Consider the following 25,628-nt stretch of genomic DNA (forward strand, 5'->3'; position numbering starts at 1 on the left):
ATCATTCTATTTAGAGTGATATCTCCTTGATGAAACAAATAAGACGAAAATGGTGAATAAACGCGTAGCTTATTACGTGACGATCTTGCAGAAAAGACTTTTAGCTTATCTTTCAGAACAACGATATGGATCAAATCACATGATCAGAACAAATCACGTGATCAGGCCTAGTGCGCACGCGTACGTGCACGTCACAAAATTTATCCTCCCCGTCTGACTCCAACGAAAAATTCGGGTAAAGTTGAAATGATTTCCTATTTTGGGGATTTTTCCCCACGTTGCTGTATATTTTTTCATTTGGTTATCGAAATAGGTTTATAAAGGAAATAGTGGCAGAGGTTTTAGTACATTACAATTACGAAAAAGCTATAAAACTTCATCGAATTAAACCAAACGAAATCTCGGCTTCTGTAGAAGCCCGTCGTAGCTAAGTGAACGACTCGCTGGGCTGTGGAAGCCCGTCGCAGGCAAAGGGATATTGTGTCAGAAGGCCTATATCTGGTCATTGAGCGCGCTTCGCGCACCCAATGAGTGACTTAACATTTTTGCTGGTGCCCCCCATGCTGCAACCCACGGTATGCCACTGATCACACATGAATTATGTTCTAGTGGATGATTCGATTTGAAGTTCAAATATTGGTCCGCATGCGGGGCCTTACGAAACACCCTTGTCTTTAGGGAACCGTCTGTTTGAATGATGGTCAAAGTATTTAGAAATCAAGAGTTTATGACTCAATTCTTCGCCGCTACGTCACTTCCGGTGAAGATCAGACGGGTCATATTCCTGAAGAAGACTGAAGTGTGCAGTCGAAAATTTTGAGGTGAATAATTTTTGCCGATCTTCATTTTCATTAGGATCAAAAGTTTAAATTTTAGGATTATTTCAACAATGCAGTTTATTTTCAATTCAATATTCATTTTCATTTAATAATATGGGCTTTTAATTTCTAAAGTCATGTTAGCTGAGTTGTGGTAGAGAACATTTCCAAATAAGAATATGCCCTAAAATGGATACAATCCCCCTAAAATATTTGACATTTGAGCAGGCAACTCTTTTTATTTTGTATACGTCCAAACTGCAACGAACGATTGGTACAATACACTATTTTGAAAACTACAATTGCATTCGTAGCCATGAAGATCAAAATGCTAAGGGTCGAGAATGTAACTTTATCTTCAAATAATGAAGTGTGCTAAATCGAGACCATAATACTCATAACTCATTTTGCTTTCCCGAGAAAATAATCCGTGACCACTAAAACAATGCAATAATTAGTTACCTTAAAACAAATTAAGTATATCGACCATTATATTGAAAATCAGTACAATAATTTTCTCCACGTATTATGCAATTGATAATATTAAATTTTGACGTAAAGTATACAAATGATGAAAACAGACTCCAAAAGGTTTTAACTCGTTTAATTAAAGGGGAATCCAGCCTTGGCCATTAAATGTTGTGTTGGGAAGGAGAAAAATAAATTAAACAAAATGGTGAAAGTTTGAAAGAAAACGGACAATCAATAAGAAAGTTATAGCTGCTTTGAAATTGAGATCACTAATACTATGTAGATTTCAAATTGGCAACTGGTTAAGTAAATTATGACAAGGGGCAAGGACAACTTTCCCATAGGCCATGTACTTTATTATCAGGAATTTGTGGTTTTCTCCTAGTACCCATTCCCCCTGGGGAAGTAATCTAAATATAACCCAGGTAGTATATTGTTTTATGTCCTCATGAAAGAAAAATATAATTTGAAATAAAACTTTTGGGAAAAATGACATTTTAGCCAAAATATGTATTGGAGTACATGGAAGAGTAGTCCTTGCCTTACATCACTATGACATCCCATATGCGGACAATTTGAAGTCTCCATGAGTATAGTGATTACCAATATTTACAACTTTAAAAAAATCATAACTTTCTTGTTGTTTATCCAATATTGTTCAAACTTTCACCTATCAACTTGTCAGATTTTTTTTTCTTTATAAAAACAAGTTTTTATTTGTGTTGGATTCCCCTTTAATGAAGACCAAGTAGGTTATATCAAGGGCAGGAGTGGTATTTATAATGCCAGTATAATCCAGGATGTTATAGATTATAGCATTTTTAACAAAACCGATGGTGCGATTATATTTGCCGATTTTCAGAAAGCATTCGATACTTTAGAATGGAAGTTTATTGATGCTTGTTTAAAGATATATGGTTTTAAAGATAGTTTTAGGAAATGGATTTCAGTTATATATAATGATCCCCATCTTAATATATTAACGAATGGATGGTTAACAAGAGATATAAACCCATCGCGGGGTATAAGACAGGGCTGTCCCTTATCCGCATTAATATTTATACTTTGCATTGAAACCCTTGCTAATCAGATAAGACAAAATAATAATATCATAGGTCTGAGTATTGGTTACAAACATGAAAATAAGAATACTTTTAAGATACTGCAGTTAGCAGATGATATGACATTATTTGTTAAGACAGTTATATCAGGCAATACAGCTATTAATATCATTAGAAACTTTGAAACATATTCTGGAATTCATTTAAATGAAAACAAAACAAAATCTATTTGGCTGGGAAACAACAATCCGACAAATAATATTGGAAATATATTATGGGAGGACGTTTATGTTAAGTCTCTTGGTATTTATTTTTTGCAAAAAGAAGCATTTAAGTTTAGAAATGAATTGGTCTGAACAAAGAATATTAAAAATTAAACAGTTGTTACAAATATGGAAACAGAGAAACCTTACGTTAAGAGGGAAGATTTTAATATCAAAATCGTTGATTATGCCGAAAATAATTTATACAACACAAGTTCTTTCTTGTCCTAAAGAAATAGTAAAGGAGCTCGATAAATTATTTTTTAATTTCTTATGGAAAGGACGACCCGCAAAGGTTAAACGGACTAATGTAGTAAGCACAATAGAGGAAGGTGGCCTAAATATGTTAGATGTTGAAACAAAAGTTGCGTCGTTGAATTTATTTTGGCTTTGTAAATACTTGAGTGGTGAGTTAAACCCTATAAATGTATGTTTGATTACTGGTTTCAGCAACTGGGTGGTATAAAAGTTATTATGAATTGTAAATATAATATTAAAAACAAATGTTTTTTTGAAAACAGGATGCCTTATTTCTATCATAACTTGATATCAACGTTTTTCTTATTAAAAAGGTATAACTATTCAAGAAATATTCAAGCAGATATACAGGATAATTATCACAAAGAAATGATTTGGCTAAATAAAGATATCTTATACAAAGGGAAAATGTTATTTTATATGAATTGGATAAACTCTGATATTTTGTTTGTGGGGGATTTAATGGATGATAAGGGTTTTCTACCTATAGATAAGATTAGCGCTAAAATAGTAGTTAAGGACGGAAGGTGGTACAGTCAGTATGCTCGTATACGACAGGCTATTCAGTTATGTGGCAACATGTCTCTTTTTTCTAATACAAGTTTATTACAAAAGAAGTATTCGGAATTTAGATCCAATGTTAATGAATATAATGATATTAGATTGGTTGATAGTATTATTTCATTAAGTAAATTGACAGTTAGAAAAAAATATTATGAATTGATCCAAGTAAAAACCGAAGAATCTAGAGCGGAGGAATTTTGGTGTTATACCTTAGTATTTGAATGTTTACCAATTTGGACGGATGTTTGGTTATTTAAGTTAAAGTTTGTTAAGGACAATGTACTGGTCAATTTTAATTTTAAGTTCATGTATAATATTTTGGCAACACCAGCTAACCTTTTTAAATGGAAATTAAAAGAAAATGACCAATGTTTTTTACTGTGATCAAAAAGGTGATTGCAGTCATATGTTTTTTTCTTGTAACATAATGATAATATTTTGGAAAAAAGTTGAAGAAAATGTACAGAAATATATTTTGCCAAATTTTCATTTCCAGCCACGTCATTTATTAAAAGGAATTTCATTTAGATCAGAAGAAAAAAATGATGTAGATATAATTTTGAATTATGCTTTATATACCATTTATAAATGTTTCGCTGGAAAAGAATCTAAAAGGAAAATAACGATTCAAAGGCTGTTTAATATTTTGTTTTACCTCTTAAGATATCGTTTACAGATAGAAGAAAATGTGAAATCCAGAAAACCATGTATTTCCCTCCAGAAATGGAGGCAAATGTTAGCACTGTGAATATATTTTGTTTGATGAATAAAGAAGACCAGCAATGGTTATTTTACAAAAAAAAAAAAAAAAATGATGAAATATATTGATCAAACCAGGGACAATAAGGCTATTATGAGAGATAACTGAAAATGCGTCTTCTCAGAACAGTTACTTCGAGCATGGACCTGCTTCTAGCGACGGTGAAACCAGGTCCATGGTAAAACCTGTAAAAAGCCATCTTCACTTTAGATTGATTCGGGTATAGCAAACAAAATAATGAACAAGTATAACATTCAAAATTTCACCCAAAAAAAAAATCACATTTAATGTAAACTAAGTTTGAGTTTTAGTTTCGCCCGACTTCCAAAATCCTTTTTTCTGTATACAAGCACTGGCAACACTAGCGTACCTACGGGGGGGGGGGGGGGCAGGGGGGCAGTCTGCCCCCCGACGAGCAACAACCCATGCAAAGGACGTATCCCTGCCCCCCCCCCCTGACGAGCTTGAAGACCTTTTTTTTTATTTATTTTTTTATTATTATTTTTTTTTTTTGCTTGTCAATTTATTTTCTGGTATAAATGCCTTTATTTGTGATTGAAGACCTTTTTTTTTTTTTTTTTTTTTTTTTTTTTTGCTTGTCAAATTTTTTGGCGGACGGTTTTGCCCCCCCCCCCCTGTGGAAAATCCTAAGTACGCCACTGACTGGCAATATGCATGATCCTGGAAAGCGGGGGTGCTGAAGCACCCCAAAAAATTTCCTTGCGGGTGCTGCGTGTGTTATTTTTCTTAGACAACAACCCCGGAAATCTGGTAGGTATGATGAATGACAGAAATGTTATGAAAATGAACGATGTTTTGGAAGAACCTCCCTCCCCCAACTTCAGATTTTTTTTTACACAAACTGCTTGGAATAGTGCTTCAATTCATCCCTTTTCAGATCAGATGTTTTTCAGATGTATTTAAAATGCCCTATTCTAGGTCTAAATCTAAAGCACGCAGGTTTATTCAGATACGATATTTTTAAAATAAATTATTTAAAACGTGCTTATATTGTAAAGTTTCAGATCAGAATTTAAAAAAAATTGTGCTCACACTTGGCGCTCACATTATTAATGCAAGAAACATAATTACCCACCCTTTTCCTGATTTAAAAAAAAAACAGAAATAAAGTGTCCCGATTTTAGGTCTGAAGTCTCAATTTTGTTTCCGCTCGCATCGATGGTATAGTTATATACCTAACCTGTTCATGATTAGAAAAGTGCTTATAATGTCCCGTTTTTAGGTCTGAAAATTAAATTTTGCTTCCGCTCGCGTCCATTGTATACCAATCCTGCTAATAATGAAAGTACTTAGAATGTCCCGTTTTTAGGTCTAAAGTCTCAATTTCGTTTTCGCTCGCGCTCGCATCCATTGCATAGTTATATACCTATCCTGTTCATGATTAGAAAAATGCTTAGAATGTTCCGTTTTTAGGCTTGAAATCTCAATTTTGTTTCCGCTCGCGCTTCGCGCTTGCATCAATTGTATAGTTATATACATATCATGCTCATGATTACAAAAAAAGTAATTAGACTGTCCAATTTTTAGGTCAGAATTTCAAAATTGTCAGCTCGCGCTTCGCGCTCGCATTACTACATTTGATTGTTGTATCGTATTCATGGGTAACTGCAAACAGTCCTTATACTAACAGGTCCCTTTTCGATCAGGCTAGAATGTATATCAAAAACATCTGATCGCGCAAGCAGTAAGTACTTGTTACATACGCATCTTGTTTATGATTAAAAGCATATTAAATTTTCATGACAAATTACACGAAATGTCCATTTCTTTTTAGCTCGAGCTTCGCGCTCCCACTATCTAGTATTTATGTTGTTCTTATATAAAAATAAAGCTAAGAAATGACTGTTATATATATATATATTTAAACATGTTTGCGCTTGCATGTGTGTATATAAAAGAATGGGAAACTCAGTTGTGTCCCTTTCACCTTTGAGAAGAGATTTCGGCTCATGTCAGGGTAACACTTCGTAATTCCGAAGGTTCGTAATTCCGAAGGTTCTTTATTCCGAAGGTTCGTAATTCCGAAACACGTAAATTGCCTATACCTCGATGTTCGTTAATCCGAAAACGAAAAAGGGTTCGTTAATCCGAGCATTTGTGGCGTTATTCCGAAGGTTCGTTATTCCGAAGGTTCGATAATCCGAAAACGAAATGAGGTTCGTTGTTCCGAAGGTTCGATAATCCGAAAACGAAATAGGGTTCGTTGTTCCGAAGGTTCGTTAATCCGAAAACGAAATGAGGTTCGTTGTTCCGAAGGTTCGTTAATCCGAAAACGAAATAAGGTTCGTTTTTCCGAAGGTTCGTTAATCCGAAAACGAAATAAGGTTCGTTGTTCCGAAGGTTCGTTAATCCGAAAACAAAATAAGGTTCGTTGTTCCGAAGGTTCGTTAATCCGAAAATGAAAACCGGGAAAGCAGAGGCAAGGGGGGGGGGGGGGAGAAACACCGTTGCTGTTCAATTGTTATGAAGATGGATGGGAAGGCAAGGGCGGCCGAACGAATTTTCGTTTGGGGGGAAAGCCAAAAACGAAACTCATACGTCAAAATGGGCACTTTGGTGATATATTCACCTTGAGATTATCATCTGCGTGAAGTCATTGTGTGTTTTATAGTAATTAAGTAGAGAAAAGCCTTTTGAAGTGACTTCTGATTATGGAAAGATGTATATTTAGGCTTTATTTTTCGCGAGAGAGTATAATGAGCGAGCAGCTTGGAAAAAATTTTCAAAGCTGAAGTTGTAAAACTCGTTTTGGGGGGTCAATTATTCTTAAAATGGCATTATTGCGAGGTGTTGCGAGCGTGAATCACAAGCTAAAACTTAAGGGCATTTCAATAAGAAATGAAAAAAAAAAAAAAAATCCGAGCAGGTTTCTGCTGTCATTAAAAAGATGTGCCTCTAACTAAAGAATTGACACGAGCGCAAAACGCTAGCTTAAATATACTGACCAAAAGAAGACCTGTTAAAGAATGCATTTAGTGACCTCTTCAGGATACATATTTCACCAATTGAATAATTGAGAGTGCGGAGCACGAGCTGAAAATTTGTAATATTCCAGGCTGAAAACTAATCTGAAATGTATACTTTAAAGAGAGTATTTTATTTCGAAAAAACGGCACATTTTTTTTATTCCCACTTTTGAAAAATAGCATTTCCCCGTTTTTTCTTTTTGGGGTACAAGTGCCCCCTGCCCCCCCCCCCGGCGGATCCAACTTTCGCCAATGGGGGGGGGGGGACGAAATTTTTTTCACCAATATTTTCCCCGATCGGCAGCTCAAAATTGATGTTTGTTTCTTTGAAAGGGTAGTCCTAACAGTCAATAATTAGCTTTATTCTTACAAAATAACATCATAAGCCCTTTTTAAATAAAGCAAGCGCGAGCTATATATTTTTTTTAATATGATGGGCAATATGTTTGTGATCTTCAAAACGAGATGCCTATGTAACTAGATAATAACTGCGAGCAAGAAGCGCGAACAGAAATTTTAAATAAAGCTCTGACCTGATCTAAAAGGGACATGTTAAGGACTTTTTGCAGTTAGCCATGAAGACGATGCATGTTTCAACCAGGGGCGGCGGAACGTATTTTCCTTTTGGATGGGGGGGGGTCATTAAACAGTGACCTCTTAGCTTTATTCTTATAAACAGGTTAACTGTATCTCGTGATCCCTGATTGAATAATGCGAATGCGAGGAGCGAGCTAATTTTTTTTGAAATTTCATGAATTTTGTCCTAAAAATTGATCATTCTGAGCAATGTTTATGGTCATTTACAAGACGCGTATGGAACTATTTATCTGTTTGATGAGATACGCCTATTTATCCTCCTCATGAGTCACTAACAATCTGAAACAGGTACTCTTTTCCTGTTTTCAGGGCAGTATATTACAAATTTTAGCTTACTTTAGATACGCATAATATATACAAAAATTACTATGAGAGTTAAAATTATTGTTAAGGTGTGAATGCACACAATATTAAAAAAATTGTTTATTTAAGTGGCCGATCGGGGAAAGTGTAAGGAAAATTCCCCCCCCCCCCCGCATTGGGGGAATCTGGATCAGCCCCGGGAGGTAACGGAACTGATCATGAACTACAAAGGGTTCACTCTTTTTTTTATTCGGAACCCCCTCATAGAAAATCATGGATTCGGCCTTGATATGCACGAACACACAGCACCCATATATGAGCATCCCTCACACAACATACAGACATAGGCCTACTGTTCGGTGGTTACGAATTTAAATGCATTCCCTTTTTAAATTTCACATGGATTATGATAAAAAAGAACAATGTTAAGCTGTTATCATTGTTTTCGTCATTAACATTGTCAACACTAGGCGTAACGATCAATAAAATTTCATTAACATTTATATTCTTTATTACCATTTTTATTATGATCATCGTTTGGATTACTATGATCATCATTAGTATTATTTTTATTTTTATTTTTATTACCAGCAGAAGCTGTAATTAAAAATGACATCCCCTCCAATACAAATCATATTATCTGGAGGTTACTTGCACGCGACCAACACGCTTAATCCCCTGCATCCTTAAACCATTTGTATAGGCAGCAATTGCTCGGATAAAATCGAAATTAAGCCTATGTTTGATCCGGGCGCCTATTCTTAATGCAATACATGCTTTGGCCACAACACACACGTATCATCGATCGTTATTACTATTATTGCATAATATCGTGTTATCTTGTAATGATAACACCGTTTTTGTTACCAAAATGAATTAATTTCATTTTCGGAAATATGAACCTTATTTAATTTTCGGATTAACTAACCTTATTTCGTTTTCGGATTAACGAACCTTCGGAATTACGAACCTCATTTCGTTTTCGGATTGACGAACCTTCGGAATTAAGAACCTCATTTCGTTTTCGGATTGACGAACCTTCGGAACTACGAATCTTCGGAATTACGAACCTTCGGAAATACGAACCTTCGGAATAACCGAACCTTCGGAATAACGAAGCATCGGAATTACGAATGTATGCGCATGTCAGAACCCCAATGAAAAAAAATCGTTCGCAGGGCCCTGGAAATCTTATTTGAAAGACTCATTCGTCTTAATTTATTCTTAATATATTCTTTAAGTATATTTCAGTTAACACCCGATTTTTATTAAATGTCTGTGGTTTCTTGTTTCTTTTCTCTCCCTTAGGTAAAATAAAAGTTTTGTTGGTGTGGATTTCACTTTTAGATACATTAATTCTGAAGAGCGTGGTAGCTCAGGTTCTCAATCAATTTTTCACATACAGAGAAATGAGCATGGTAGAAATGACAAAAGATCAGTATTAAAATAGAGAGGCTATAGAAATTGTTTCACGTTCATTTCAATTTCAGTGTAAGGCGACAAGGGGGGGGGGGAGGGGTGGAGAATATGAAATATAAGGGAGAAAGAAAGAGAGGATATGAGCGATAGTAACAATGGCATTGTGAACAATATGGATGTGAGGAGAAATCATATGAGGGTAATAAAAAGAGAGAAAGAAAAAGTCTTACGCGGCCAAGAAACGAAAGGGGAACAGAAAACGAGGTCAATTATCAATCAACCGGGCTTACGGACGGAATAAAAAAACACCGCGCGTCTGTGAGGATGGTGAAAAAGCGCTGCCCTGAAAGCAAAGTATTTATCGTGAGAACACAGACTACTCGGTAAAATAAATCCTTGGTTGCGTTTGGACTTATGGCGCACTCACATTTGCTCTACGGCGAGTCGAAAACAGCCGTTTTAACATTTTTGTTGTACCATACATGTATATACATGTAGGTGGTTTGCATCAAGATGAATTAAAGGGCTTTTTTTCAACTCGGCGTACAGCCGCCGTAGGGGAAATGTGACTGCGGCAATATCCAGCAACAAAGGAGTGAACATTAGACATACAAATTAAACGTCGTAGTGTATGATTAAACCAGAAGTCAACTGTATTACGTTAACTACAAGGTGGTGAAGTGGATCCTCTGTGAAGTATTGATTGAAAGCGTTTACCCGACATATTTCACGAATAAAAGGATATCAGGATAATATTGAAGTATAGAGAAGCATGCCTGATCAGTTTAGCATATATATAAGTACGCCCCGGCAAGAAGTTGATTTTTATATAGCTCTCTGATAAACGTGTCTTAATTTGAGTTTTGCTTTACTTGATTTTAAAGAGATTTGGAAGCTAAATGGCATTGCAACCCGTACTTCGGCTCAAAGTCTAGTGAAATTCTAACTACAATTAGATTTACATTTCACCTAAAATTTTATAACAAATAATCTGAAAACAAAGCTTACAGGCCAAAGCCAAAATATCATTTAAAATGTAATATTAAGATAAAATGCCTGCCATGAACACTGGAAAACAGATGACAATCAAATTGGGAAAGAAAATATCACGCTTCTATAGGTTAACATCTTGAAACACGTTAAGCAGAACGATAAATTCAATAATATTTATCGAGAATTTATCGTATTGGGCACGGATGGCCTATTGTCGATATCCTTGACCGCGTGGCATTCTTATTATACAAACCTTATAAAGGGATATTGAGAAAGAGAAAGAGGGAGACATGATGAGAGAGATAGATAGAGGGAGGGAAAGAAAGAAATAATGCAAAAAGACTAAAAGTTGTAAAAGATGAATGCCTTATGAATTCTAAGTCACGCTTCCTGACAAAACAAACAGGCTCATTGGTATTCTTTAAAGTGGATCTCACCAGAGCGCGGGAAGGTTTTACGAGGAGGAAACGTTTTAGAATTTTGTGATTTTGGAAGCTTGCTTCAATCAATCAGAAATTGTGTCTCAATATCTATGATACGATGTGAATCAACATCTGGTACATCTTTAAACTTTCACTTGAAGAAGGCTCTCCTCTAACTCTTGTTTGAAATACAAAGCGCTCGAAATTTAATTTCTGTCAGTCGATGTTCGAGTCGAGGAAGACACTTTTTATTTGTGATTGCGGAAGCGGGCTTCAATCAGGGAAACTGTGTAGATATATCAATTATATAGCCGAGACAGATACTTTCTACTTTCTATATTGGGCCACTTTCTAAATAAGGCATATATCCTTGTTTGCAATACAAACCATTCGAAAATCGATTTCTCTAAGTCGAGTTTCTAGACGATTCTTGTGTCTTACGCGGACGTTCCTCTTCTTGTCGCTCAGGGACTTTCTCAAACATCTGTCGAAAGGGAATGGTCTAGCCATTTCTTGTAACATATTTAAACTATAAAACGCTTTGCCCAACTTGTTTGATTACTACTTGATAAGACATGGATGTGGCAAGTCTCGCCATCTTCTGCGCTATTCTACTAACCGGCTTGCCGGGAAATGCTATCATCCTTGGAGCGTATGCCATCAAACCGCAGAGGAAGAGCACGGACATATTGATAATTATCCAGGCTTTGGTAGATCTGATTGCATGCATTACCCCACAACCTGAGATGATCAGTGGTATGGCAGTTTGTTGGATAACTCTGACCGTCCGCCTCTCAACATCTCTCGGCTCCCTCTTTCTCACATTTGCAATTGCCGTCGACAGGTACATCACGGTTTGTCGACCTTTCGGTCGTCAATTACCCAAAACCTACGCCCTCGTCTTTGCAATCGGATGTCTGGTTTTCGCTTTTCTCATAAATCTGACCAACATCTGGTACTTCGAAGTCATAGACGTCAAGTCAGCTGGGTGCATTTTCTCGGCTTCAGCTTCTCCCTTGCAGATTTCGATGAAAGTAATCCAGATAGTCTCGTTCTTTATAGCGGTGTTCGTAAGCATGTTTTCTTACACGAAAATATTTATGTTGATACGTCGGCAAGCTCGGGTAAGATCGGAAATGAACGCCTCCATACCAAGCCACACCGGTGCAAATGCGACCTCCGTTACGCAAACAGTTTCTGAGACTGTCGCGGCATCTAGCAGAAGTACCAGAAACGCATGGAATGGTACCGTGGCATCAGCAACGAACAAGCAGTCATCGTTCATAGATGAAACCAGTGGAGTGCAGAACCTTGAAGTACCGTCTTCTAGACCTGGTGGTGGTGGTCATTTCCATCCAGGACACAGCGGGACTGGGCAACTTCCGGCAATTGAAACAATATCCGGTAACCAAAGTTCTGTTTCGGCAGTTGGATACCTGGGACAGTCAGGGGACAGAAACGGACAGATCCGACCTGCTAGGAGAAGCTACGGCGACCGGACCACTCGGATGCTTCTCTGTATTACAGTCGTACTCATTCTATCCTGGATACCGTACATTCTGGTGATGGCTCTTCCTGCTAGGGCGTATATCTACCTTGTGACAAGGATCACAAACTATCAGGTGGTCTATTCACTCACTCGGATCAGAGGCTTCAATCACATGCTCAACGCGTTCGTGTACTGGTCCGTTAATCCAGTCTTCAGGCAGGACGTTAAGCAAGTTTTCATCCGCATCAGGAATTTTACAATCCGATAAATGTACCAAGGTTTTAAAATTTTCATTCCCGAATGATGAATATCCCGTTTACATTCGTCTTGTAAACTTGATAGGCCGAAGTCATTGATATTTGCAAATTACCTAGTTATCTGGTTTGTACAAAATTTGTAAATAAGGTGAAGTAAGAATTGTAGATGGCTGCCTCCCCTGTAAACATACAAATAACAAATAATGAACCAAAAATGGAGCGATACAGAATACACAATTGATCAAAATATGAATATTGTAGAAAAACCCTGGTACAACAGGAACGAGGATAATGTAGACCGTAAGTTCTGCAGACTTTGTAATATATTGTTAAAATCAGCGTAGTTTACTGAGTTGCCATGCTTATCACAATACTATCAATCAATGCCGAAAAATAATAACAATGCGATATAGGGTATTTGTATAATAATTTTATAAACAGCTCACTTTGTGAATTTTTAATTTGATTTTTCATATTATAGAGATGATGTGGATCAGAAAAAGAAATTAATTATATACATTTATTATGAAAGTACGAAAAACGCATTGAAATTTTTAACTTTTAAACGAATATATTTAGTTCTAAAGGTAGAATCTATTAGTACATTCACTCCGTCCCACTTAATGAGTGTGGTTTTTGGAAACAATATCATCTTCATATCTGATGAAAATTAACCATTTTGAAAACAGATCACCATCATCAATTTAATCATTATTTTTGTATTTATTCTTCTTATTGTTATCATCATCATTACTATTGTTTCATAAAAGTATCAGAAGTATGATGTGTTTTATTACATGCATGTCATCACCATTCGTGGTCGTTCAGAGGAATTTCACCAACAGCAAACATACCTTTAAGATTGCACCAGGATATGCACTATGGCACTAAGGAAATTGATGTTCTTTCATAAACTGATTTCTTCCTCCTAGAAGGCTTCTAACTATAAATCGAAAATTGACTTTCACAATACAACATTTTACTTTTAAACGTAAATACTGAAAAAGCCAACACAGCTTACCCTTTTTCAGTTGAATATATACATCCATGATATAAAAGGCATGATTGCTTGATTTATGGCAAACATGCAGAATTAGATGCAAATAACTTATTACATAATAATAAGGTGAATAAATAAAAAAAAAAACAGTTCGTCATAACATTCCCGTTACTCGGGGTCGTAAAATAACAAAAGTGGATTGCTAATTTTTTTTTCTATACATGTAAGATCAGGGGAGCGTTCCATGAAAGGACTTGTCGGATATGTCATCCGACAAATCCTGTTTTATCCGCCAGTAACCATAGTTATCATGCCTTACAGCCAATCAAAATCTAGGAAAGATGTCAGATCTGACAACATGTCGGACAAAAATATTGATGAAACGCTTTCCTGATTATCAAAACATTATTCTGTGGTAAAAAAAAAACGATACCCGCAACTAAAAAAAATTACAAACAAAACAATATAACATGTATTCACCTCTTCTGAATGCTCGAGCAAAGAGTCTGCTTGAATAATGCTATCGACTCACTCTATCGTTCTCTTCTTTGTTTCTTTATTTCGCCATTGCGGTGGAACGATTTGTAACAGTCTGCAGACCCTGTACCTTCATATGACCACATTCACTGCAGCCTGTATGGTACTGTCATTTGCTCCCAATGTCCCTTTGGTTTGTCACGTTACAGTTATTGTACTCCCGTTCGAAGGCTGGACAGTTGCTACTTTTTGCTCTCCTTTGGAGATTTCGATGAAAATTTTTCAGCTGGCGTCCTACTTTGTAGCAGCTTCTGCAAGTATCTACTCGTACGCCAAAGTGTTTGCCTTCATAAGCAAACACACAACCGAGTTTGATCTGAGATATGCATTGGCAAGAAATCAGTGAGTAATGACAAAGCATCCCAGGTGCTAAGGGCAGTTTATTCGACGATTGCAGATCCTGCTCAGGAATACAGAAAAGTATGTAGTGACAACGATGCACCTGCAGGGACATCCGAAAGGTGTTTGTTCCCGATAGGCATCAACGTTGGAGTGCAGAATTCTAGCAATTTGATACCCTCTCCTGAGGGAGATGAGATCCCCAACGTCGCAGATCGTCTCAATACATCATCGGTTTACCTCCCATCACCCATCATATGGTAGATCTGACGACATCTCTTGCCATCAGAGGAGAGTTCATGGAGACAAGATCACCAAGATGCTTCGTGCTATGTCTGTTTTTCTCATCCTTTCCTGGCTACCTGACAGTCAAATTATTGCTCTACCTTCCGAAGTTAAGTTTGTAGCAAAGATCTCTAAACAACTGTTTTTTTTTTTTACCTATGCGCATCAGAGGTCTGAATCACATGATAAACGCTTTCTATAACCCTGTTAACAATTTAGACAGGTCATGAAGCATGTCTTCGCCCACCTTCGGAAATATAGTACCTGGTAAATGTAAGGGATTATGTGACAAGGATTCAAACTATCAGGGGAGCATTTCATCAACATTTTGCCCGACTAGTTGTCAGATCTGACAACTCTCCTTTGACTGTGATTGACTGAGAAGAACTGTTACAGTGGTAACTGTCAATAAAACAAGACTTGTTGGATAAAACGTCCCCGGGGTCACCTACATTGACGAGTGGATACCATGCACGACCAAAAAAACACGTAAAAAGGATGTCCTTTTCAAGATAGGGCACGTTACGTACGTAACGTAATAAGGGTGTCAAAACACTAAAATAATGAAAAAGGGGTATCAATTTTCGATAGGAAAGCTACGTGTACGGTGTTTAGGGTCAAATTTGCAAGGGTATAAAAAATCAAGACTAAAATGATTTCTAAAGGTATACTTTTTGCCCCAAGAGTCAACACTACGTGTTTAGAGTATACGATATGTGCAAGTGGGGCTGTACTAAACCCAACGATGTAGGTAAAGGTACGACCGACGTCTGTGACATAACAAGCGAAATATCGCTGTACATGTTTAGGGGTTCAATTCAGGGAATGCTTGCCAATAGTTTCGTTTTGTTTCCAATACTTGTTAAGGGTAGGGTTTCACACGCCAATACTTGGAGGTGCATTTTCAGAATATGGAATATACGTGTTTAGGGTGCTTTTTGAGATCTCATGGCCGCGCATGGTATCCACTCGTCAATGGAAGTGCCCCCCCCCTCCCCCCGGGAAAACGTCCAACAAGTCCTTCCATGAAACGCTCCTTTGAGTTCTCTATGATTAGATCAGTTCGTTGGGATTGATGGGGTCTAGGATGTTCAACAACCACAACACAAGCTGAATCTCTGCATGACCTTACACTGTTCCTTTTCTGATGAGTTACATGCATTTCATGCAAACTGTTTCATGAGATCTTTTTTATCAAGCCGGTAGTAATCAAGAGTAATTATGGCATTTTAATGTTTAAAGGTCATTCTGCAACTGTACATAGACACGCAAGGCGATATCGCCTACACATTATCCTCGCTCAATAACTGAAGTAGTGTCCTGTTAAGTTGTACACTACTAATTCATATAATCTCTTCATCTGCGACAAATAAAGTTCAGAAATCATTACTGATAATAATAATGAGAAAATAGTTACTCAATCTAGAACTAGGGCACATACATTCAATTTGCCACTTTTTCGATATGATATGAACGAAAAATCAAAACGGTTTCCATTGAAAATTCGGCAGGTTTGGAATATCAATTTTGACCAGGGCACACATAAAGATGATATCGGCGAGGATAGATTCTACAGTGTTCAAGAAAGGGTTCTTGAAAAACACAAAACCAACCAAGAATAAATTACAAGAAATAACAATTATTCCGTTCCAAATTGAAAGAAGTGGGGTTCTCTCGTTAGTTTAGATCAATTTGCAGAGAACGCACTTTGCAAGGTAGAAAATTAACAAAAAGGAGAAACATCCATCTGACAATTAAATTGTGATTTGATTATTTTCCTCTCGATGTGACCACCAACGTACATAAAGATGTTTAAATTGAATGAAAGACAGGGCATATACATAAGGTGTGATATTTGACATTTTCAGAATAATCTACATGCATTTCGTGTGTAGAGCTTCGTTGTGTTGTCAAGGACATGTCTTATTTCAAATCAAATAAAGATTCGTTATTTTCCCTCACATTTTTTTCTCGCCAGCATCGAGTCCTGACTTAGTTTAATGATGGGGACCTTCACCTTACAAGCTCTGCTTTTTAGTTGGTCTCCTTCCCTTTCGATTTCATGGTATTATTATATTATAAAAAATGATTTAAATGTTATATTCTGTAAATATGTATATTGAACCATCATTGTAAATGTAAAAAGATTGAAAGAGGAAATAAATTAATTGAATTGAATTGAAATGAACAGGAATCAATATTTTATATAACAAGTCAATATGTATTATTTAAAGTAAATGGGATGTGACGGAAATCATCACTCGTTGCCATTCTTTCAACTGTCATCGCCTCTCTTGCGTCTCCTAGCTGGCGGATCTTCGCTAAGTTTGTAAAGATGGAGTTAGGCTGCAGGATAATCTACTGGTTTCTATTCTGTATCGGTGTTCCTGGTAACATTATCATCACGGCAGCCTATGCTATTAAAGCGAAGAAGAAGAGCACCGACATACTGATCTTGATACAAGCCTTGGTGGACTTGATCGCCTGTATCACCCCGCAACCTGATATGATCAATGACGTCTCCTCCTGCTTGGTAACAGCTGTCATTAGGATGACCACGTCTCTCGGCTCCCTGTTCTTGACGTTTGCCATTGCCCTTGATCGATTCGTAACCGTCTGCAGACCCTTCTCTCGTCAGATGACCAGGACATCGGCAACAGTACTTGCATTAGCCTGTTTGGGGTTCGCTTTCCTTCTCAACCTGCCTTCAGTGTGGTATTTTAATTTGCTAGACCTTGGCTCTAAAGGATGCATGTCTGTTGTTACGTCACCCCTCCACGTTCCTGTCAAGGTAATCCTAGTGGTCTCCTTTTCGGTCGCTGTAGCTGTGAGCTTGTTTTCTTACACTAAGATATACACCTTAATACGTCGGCAATCCAGAGTAAGGTCTGAGATGGGTGTTGATCTTAGAAGCCAAAGTGGTCCGTACAGATCATCTACGATGCCAACCATTTCTGGATCGGTCACCGAGTCTCTCCAGCGGACACGAATTGCGTGGAATGGGAACGAGACATCTACGAATGGACGGTCGACCCTCGTGTCCTGTAATCTGGAATCGCAGGATTCCGGCTATCTGGAAGTACCGTCCCTTATGAAACCAGGAACCGGTACGTCAGACCAACGCTCCAGCAAGATTGATGTGCCTATTGTTGAGAGTGTGGAGGTATCTGGAAGCACCGGAGAGGCCCAAGACCAGACCCCCTCATTAGTAAATAACAACGGGAAACAATTGCAAAGTAATGCCAAACCCAATCGAGTTCCAGGGCGTGCACACGGAGACAAGACCACCAAAATGCTCCTCGCAATAACCGTCTTTCTCATTGTAACCTGGTTACCATACGTTGTAGTTTTCTCTTTACCCACGGCTACCTATTTCTACCTTGTCACAGAGATCACCAATAAGCATGTGGTTTACTTTATCACTCGCATCCGGGGATTCAATCACATGATCAACGCCTTTATTTACTGGACGGTCAACCCTCACTTTAGGGATGATGTGCAGAAAATTTTCATCCGCCTGAAAAACTTGACCAAACGGTAACTAAGATTTTAAAATCATCGTGAAAAATATCATGATGATACCTACAAGAGCAAAAAAAGCACACCAAATAAACAATATAATAAATAAAAAAAATCCTCGAATATCAAATGATAAACCATTGATATGATATATAGGTATTCCTTGGTTAATGGGACTAGGAAATTCTTTAAACCAACAGTTTTGGTAAGATTCACGGAAGTGACAATGTGCATGATCTCTATGGTGAACCGGTATCATCGAAGCCTTAGTATGAAGAACATTATTGGGATATTATTCTTTATTTAAACGTGTTGTGGTGAATGTACAGTCGATATCCCCCGGAATTTACGCCAGTGTAGGCCTAAATATGCAACAAAAATAACAATTATTCAGTGCTTCAGTAACATCTATTTATAAAGTTCGGGTAAAATGAGGCAATCAAAATAATTTATTTATTTATTTATGTATTTATTTATCTACCAACTTATTATTGATAATATCATTATAATATAATAATAATAATAATATAGGGTATTTATATTGCGCACATATCCACCTTGTTAGGTGCTCAAGGCGCTCCTATATTACCTGGCTAAGCTAGGCGTTCATAGCGCACACAGCTTTTAAGGAATTACTTCCTACCGGTACCCATTTACCTCACCTGGGTTGAGTGCAGCACATTGTGGATCAGTTTCTTGCCGAAGGAAATTACGCCATGGCTGGGATTCGAACCCACGACCCTCTGTTTCAAAGTCCGAAGACTAATCCACTGGGCCACAACGCTCCACGTTATTATCAATTATCATTGTTATTATTATTATTATTTTTTTTTTATTGGGGGGGGGGGGTTGAGGGGTCCTTCATTTATATATTCCCCATGATTAATGCGAATAGATAACTATTAGTGTAGTAGGTTTCACGGTACACCATGTATCTTTCTTGGGTAAGTGTTGGTCCTGAAAAGGACCACCGAATCTCGACGTTTCGACAAGTGTGTTCGTGTCGTCCTTAGTAGAATGCTGTAAACAACACTTACCCAAGAAAGATACATGGTGTACCGTGAAACCTACTACACTATTCTTCTTCGCCATGGAAACCTTCAGAAGTTAGATAACTATTCTTATTCTTATTAGCATTTGTATGATTGTCAATAATATGGTGGCGTTTAAATTTATGTTACTCCATCAAATCCCATGTATATCTAACCTTATCTTTTCAGTCTAGTTCACAAAAATAAACCAGAGACAGAGAAGGAATGTGTCCTTTAAAGCCGCCTCACACCTGACCGAATGTAGGCGGACGAAGGGTGACGAATGGGAAAAATGCACGCGAATATAACGATTTCAAATAAATTTTCCGTCAAATCATGCGATCAGTAACTATTGTCAAATTTTATCAACGAATGTTAAGCGAAGGATAAATATGACATGCGAAGGATATCGATTTTTCGGTTCATCCCTTTGAGTAAATTGCAGCCGAAGGCGAGCGAAGGGTTGATATAACCCAATAAAATGAACGAACAATGAGCAATGGTTTGATATGGCGTGCGATTAGAAACGAAGACGAGGGAATAGATCGGGCGTTCTTGTACGTTTGTGTCATCGTGTTGCTTATTAAGGGTTCTTTCGCGATCGGTCCACTTTGGCAAAAGCGCAATGAGGGACTATGCGCAACAATAACACACGAATTATTACGGCAGACTAAATAAGAGATGCGAATTCAAACAGATGACCAACGATTTTTCAATTGGTCGGGAAATTTTAAACATGTTCAAAATTTCCGCGCGAATTTGAATAATCGCAGCTGTTAGTTCAGAAGGTGTACGAACCCAAACACGAAGGGTAAATATAATTTAATATCAGTTACCATTAAAACGATATAAAAAGAAATAATGCCTTTCGCCAGTCATCGCAAGGCATATTTCAGGCAATTCGGTTAGGTGTGAGGGGCCTATAGAGTCACATTGATCTTTCTTGAAACACGCACAAAGAGCAAAAGGTTGAATATCTAGTTCCTGATACTTGTGAAATCGCTCGTCCACGTATACAAGATCAATTTCATATTCATCTTTAATGTCTACACAAAACTATACAATAAAGATATTTAAACATTTCAAGATTACCTAAAGCTCTGATTAAAATGAAGAGAAAAAATAAATCCCCTTACATTCAAGGGTTCACATAATATTTGGGGATGGAAAGAAAGGCATCACAAAATACATGTATTTATTGTTTTATATATAAAATCATTGTATCGTATTTTATATGAATGTAATTGCATACTTTTCAGTGCGTGTGGGCTGCATGGGATGACTATTTCACTGTAAGCATGAAAATCCCAATCTATGGATAGCATTACACTTTTGTGTATTCTAATGATGCGTGTGTCGCCTGTATGAAATTTCCATGATTTCTTTCTGTTCACTGATAACATTTTTCGGATGTGACGGAAATCATCACTCGTTGCCATTCTTGCAACTTTTCAAAATAAAATTCAAAGCAACATTTTCATAAGCCTTTTGGTACTGGGAAAATTTCCTGACTAGCACAAAGTATCCAGAAATGTTCAAACTGAAAATATTTGCCTAATTTCACCCCTGGTTCCTGATTTGAATGGAAAGATGATGATAAAACAATATATATTTCTCTTAAGCCAACGTGATTTTCTTATTCTTATTTTTTGAAATAAGATTTGCTACTACTAATAATAATAATACATATGGTTTATATAGCGTCTTTTCCATTTTGATTAAATGCTCAAGGCGCTTATAGGAGAGCAAAACATAAAAGTAAAGAGAACTAAGAGAAGTAAAAGAAAGGGTAAATTACAAATGAGGAAAAATGTCTGTCTTCAAACCTACTAATTGTGGAATTGTACCATTAGCTTTCATACGTGGATACTTTGCATTAAATATCAACGTGTTATCCTCTGTCGCTTTTTCTCTCTTAATTCAAAGTCATCCTCGTCGCTGGCGTTCAATAAAATCTTATCACGTTTTCCTCCCGCAGCTGTGACGGTTGGAATAATTGTTAGGTAGGTTGAAAAAAAGGAGTATTAATGAAGAGAATAAAATGCGTCTGATATCAATTTTCCCACCCTGTCGCACTTTGACATTTTCATATTTCGAACCACGTTTTTTATGACGTAATATCTCGATAAAAAAACCCATACAGAGTCAGCTGTAAATACAGTCTACAGAAGCCTATTTCTATTATAATCAAGAAAGAGCGATATGCTTTCTTAAGATCCAAGCCAATTTCCGATTAAAGAACTAAATTTGTTTTTAACAATAATGATGAAAAAAATTGTTTCACATAAAAAATATAAACATAACATTACCAAACCCCTCCCCAAAAAATATATATATCACAAGCAGAGTTCATTATTAGACATAATAAAAAACATAAGAAAATTGTTGATCTTCAGGAAAAAGCAGGAAATTAAAATAAAAACAAAGTTATTTTAAAGGTATAAGTAACCGGGATATAAGAGGGCACTATTAGGTGGTTTCGTTACGACTGTACTCGCCGCTAACATCATTTAGACGGGTCAATATATGGTTTGACCCGGAACAAATTGCAACAAATGATTTTTCAACGTTATTTTGTACTATTCGACCTCAGGAATCACATACTAAAAATCTACCAAAATCCGCATCCGGGAAAGTGGTTATTTTCAAGATGGCGTCCAAGATGGCCGTCATTCGCTAAAAATGGATATAACTCACTCATTATCCACCCTAGAATCCTATTTGGATTCATATTACATGATCCAATGGGTAAAATAATTTATTTATACAAGTTAGAGTGAATATTAGCACTCCAGGGTACCAGGAAAATCCAAGATGGCGCCCAAAATGGCTGCCGTAGTCTTAAAAAATCCCCAATTCATCTATTACTTACTTAAGTGGCTTTAATTTGGTTTCCATTCGATTGTTTTAAAGAAGAAGTGGTTCGTAGGGACAAGTTACAAGGACAGCCAGTGGTCTGGTGTGTCGAAAAATACAAGATGGCTTCCAAAAATTGAGTTTAAAATGGCTGTTAATCCTTAAAATCGACATAGCTCATATCACATCCACCTGAGAGATATGATTTTGGTGTCTAGACCATGGTTTCAATGGTCAAATAAGACATTGGGACAAGTTACAAGGACAGTCAGTGGTCCGGTATGTTAAAAATCCAAGATGGCTTTCAAAAATGGAGTAAAAAATGCTATTGCTACTTAAAAAAAAACCCCAACATAGTTTGTTCAATATCCGGGAATATTATTTGTTTGTGCCTATACCATGGTTAAATGGGTCAAATAATAAATTGGGATAGGTTACAAGGACGTTTGGTGGTCAAGTATGTCCAAAAGTCCACGTTGGCTTAAAAAATAGTATCAATTAGCCGCGATGGTATTTAAAAATGGACATAGTTATGTTTTATTCGTCAAGGGCATATGATTTTGTTGCCTATATCATGGTTTCAAAAGGCAGAAAATTAGTTACAAGGACAGTCAGTGGTCCAGTATGTGGAAATTCTAATAAAGCTTCCAAAAATCAGAGTCTAAAATGACTGCTGTTACATTTCAAAAATGGACATAGTTCATTTAAAATCCACCTAGGAGATGATTTCGGTGTCCATACTATGGTTTCATGATTAAAACAATACGTTTGGACTGGTTACATTGATATGCAGTTGTCCGGTTTGCCTAAAACACACGAGGGTTTTACAAAAAGGAATCTAAAACGACTCATATCATTCAATAGTGGTCAGAGTTCTACAATATTCATCTGCAAGAAATAATGTTGGTATCCAAATTGTGGTTTGAAGGGTCAAATAATACATTCGGACAAGTAACAAGGATGGTTAGTACCCCATTTTGTCAAAGAATCCATGATGGATTCTAAAATTTCATCAAAATGGGTGCTGTTACCAACTCATCAATATGATAACTTGTCCCCATTCATTTAAGTGTAGGCACCAAGATTATTTCTAACAGGTAGATATTTTATGTAACAGTAGTCACTTTAGAACCCATTTTTAAGCCAACTTGGATTTTAAGGCGAAATGGATTGCTGCATATCATGGTTACCAGTCCCAAAGTATTGTTTGGCCCTTGAAACCCTAGTGTAGACACCAAAATAATATCCCCAAGGTGTATTTATAATGTTCTACATCCACTTTTAAGTAACATCAGTCATTAAGACCCCCATTTTTAAAGCCATCTTTGATTTTTGGACATACCTTACACCTGACTGTCCTTTCAACTTAACCCAATGTATTGCTTGACCCTGTAAACTCTAGTATAGACAGCAAAATCATACCTCCATTTATAATAAACTATGCATACTTTTAAACAGCAACAGTCAATTTATACCCCATTTTTTGAAGTAATCTTGGATTTTTTAACATACAGACAACTGACTGGTCTTGTAACTTACCCTAGTGTGTTACTTGACCCTTTTAAACCATGCTTTTAACACCAAACTCATATTCCCCAGACAGATATTAAACAAACTGTGTCCTTATGTAAGTAACATCAGAAATTTTTTTACTCCATTTTTGGAAGCCATTTTGTAATTTTGGACATACTAAGCAACTGACTGCCATTGTCTTGTCCTAATATATCATTTGACCCTTAAAACCATAGTTTAGACACCGAAATCATATCTCACAGGCAGATTTAAAACGAACAAGTATCAACAGCCATTTTAGAATCAAGTTTTGGAAGCCACTATTGATCAGAAAGTATGTTGTGTTTTTTAATGAGAATTTGGAATAAATAAATGAAAATGAAATGAAAATATTGGATTTTTGTTCATACCAGACCACTGACTGGCCTTAAAACCTGTCCTAATGTATTATATTGGCCCTTAAACCAGTGGTTTAGACACCAAATCGCATCTCCCATGTCAATATGAAATAAGCTATGTCCGTTTTAAGTAGCAGCAGTCAATTTAGAATCATTTTTTGGAATCCAACTTAGGTTTTATGACCGACCAGGCCACTGACTGTCCTTGTAACTTGCCCTAATGTATTAATTGATCCTTGAAACTAGTGGTTAAGACACCAAAATCACCTTTCCAGGCCGATATGAAATGAACTTTGTCCGCTTTAAGTATCAGCAGCATATTTTAAAGACCAATTTTTGGACACCATCTTCGATTCTTGGACATACGAGACCATTGACTGTCCTTGTAACTTATATTAATATATTAATCGACCCTTGAAACCAGTGGTTTAGACATCAAAAGCACATTTCCCAGTCCAAAATGAAATGAGCTATGTCCGCTTTAAGTATAAGCAGCCATTTCAGAATAAATTTTTAGAATCCATCGAGGATTTTTGCACATACCAGCCAACTGACTTTTTCTTGTAACTTGTCCCAATGTATTATTTGACCCATTTAACCATGGTATAGAAAAAAAATCATATTTCTGGACATTGAGCAAACTATGTCGGTTTTTTAAGTAGCAACAGCCATTTTAAACTCCATTTTTGGAAGCCATCTTGGATTTTTGGACACACCAGACCACTGGCTGTCCTTGTAACTTGTTTCAATGTACTATTTCACCCTTAAAACCATTGAATAAAAAACAAATTTAGATGAATTGTGGATTTTTAGCCCACGGCAGCCATTTTGGGCGCCATCTTGGATTTGCCTGGTACATTGGAGGGCTTATAATTCTTTCTAGCCTAAATCAATTTTTGTACCCCAGACCATGGAATATGGACCGAAATAGGATTCTAGGGTGGATGATGCGTCAGTTGTATCCATTTTCAGTGAATGGCGGCCATCTTGGACGCCATCTTGAAAATAACCCCTTTCCCGGATGCGGATTTTGGTAGATTTTTAGTATGTTATTCCTGAGGTCAAATAGTACAAAATACCGTTGAAAAATCATTTGTTGCAATTTGTTCCGGGTAAGGCTATTTTTGGTCGTATATTGACCCGTCTAATTATGATTCTAGACTTTGAGCATTTACTTCGGAGAAAACTCTCTACAACGCACCAAATATTTTGAAACTGCAAGTCAAATCACAATGGAGAGCTGAGAGGCTTTTGTCGATAGTTGGTGGACCGGGACAGCATCTCTTGACTCTGGACAACGACATATTTGCAATTGTTCGTCCGGTGCAAATCTTCGGATGATCTGCTGTCACAGTCCACCAACTTTCGACAAAATCCTTTTAGGTCTCCATTATGATTTTAATTGCATATTCAAAGGAATCGATGCGTTGAAGAGTGTGTCGCCGTAGTAAATGCGAGAACTCTAATATCTCACCTCGGAGGGAGTTAG

General features: G+C 36.9%; 2 protein-coding genes across 2 annotated transcripts; both read left to right on the plus strand.

Annotated features, from left to right (window-relative positions):
* The first annotated feature begins 11,491 nt into the window (after window positions 1-11,491).
* LOC129276061 (C3a anaphylatoxin chemotactic receptor-like) lies at window positions 11,492-12,673 on the plus strand. Its single transcript, XM_054912503.2, has one exon. It carries the CDS (start codon window positions 11,492-11,494, stop codon window positions 12,671-12,673), a length of 1,182 nt encoding a protein of 393 aa, XP_054768478.2.
* A 4,485-nt stretch (window positions 12,674-17,158) lies between these two features.
* Window positions 17,159-18,364, plus strand: LOC129276060 (uncharacterized). Its single transcript, XM_054912501.2, has one exon. It carries the CDS (start codon window positions 17,159-17,161, stop codon window positions 18,362-18,364), a length of 1,206 nt encoding a protein of 401 aa, XP_054768476.2.
* The last annotated feature ends 7,264 nt before the right edge of the window (window positions 18,365-25,628 follow it).

The sequence above is a fragment of the Lytechinus pictus genome, chromosome 14, assembly GCF_037042905.1.
Source record: "Lytechinus pictus isolate F3 Inbred chromosome 14, Lp3.0, whole genome shotgun sequence".
Classification (NCBI taxonomy): domain Eukaryota; kingdom Metazoa; phylum Echinodermata; class Echinoidea; order Temnopleuroida; family Toxopneustidae; genus Lytechinus; species Lytechinus pictus.

Bases quoted from the DNA above. Each gene is read 5' to 3' on its own strand.
- LOC129276061 (XM_054912503.2), top strand. From the start codon at position 11,492: ATGGATGTGGCAAGTCTCGCCATCTTCTGCGCTATTCTACTAACCGGC.
- LOC129276060 (XM_054912501.2), top strand. From the start codon at position 17,159: ATGGAGTTAGGCTGCAGGATAATCTACTGGTTTCTATTCTGTATCGGT.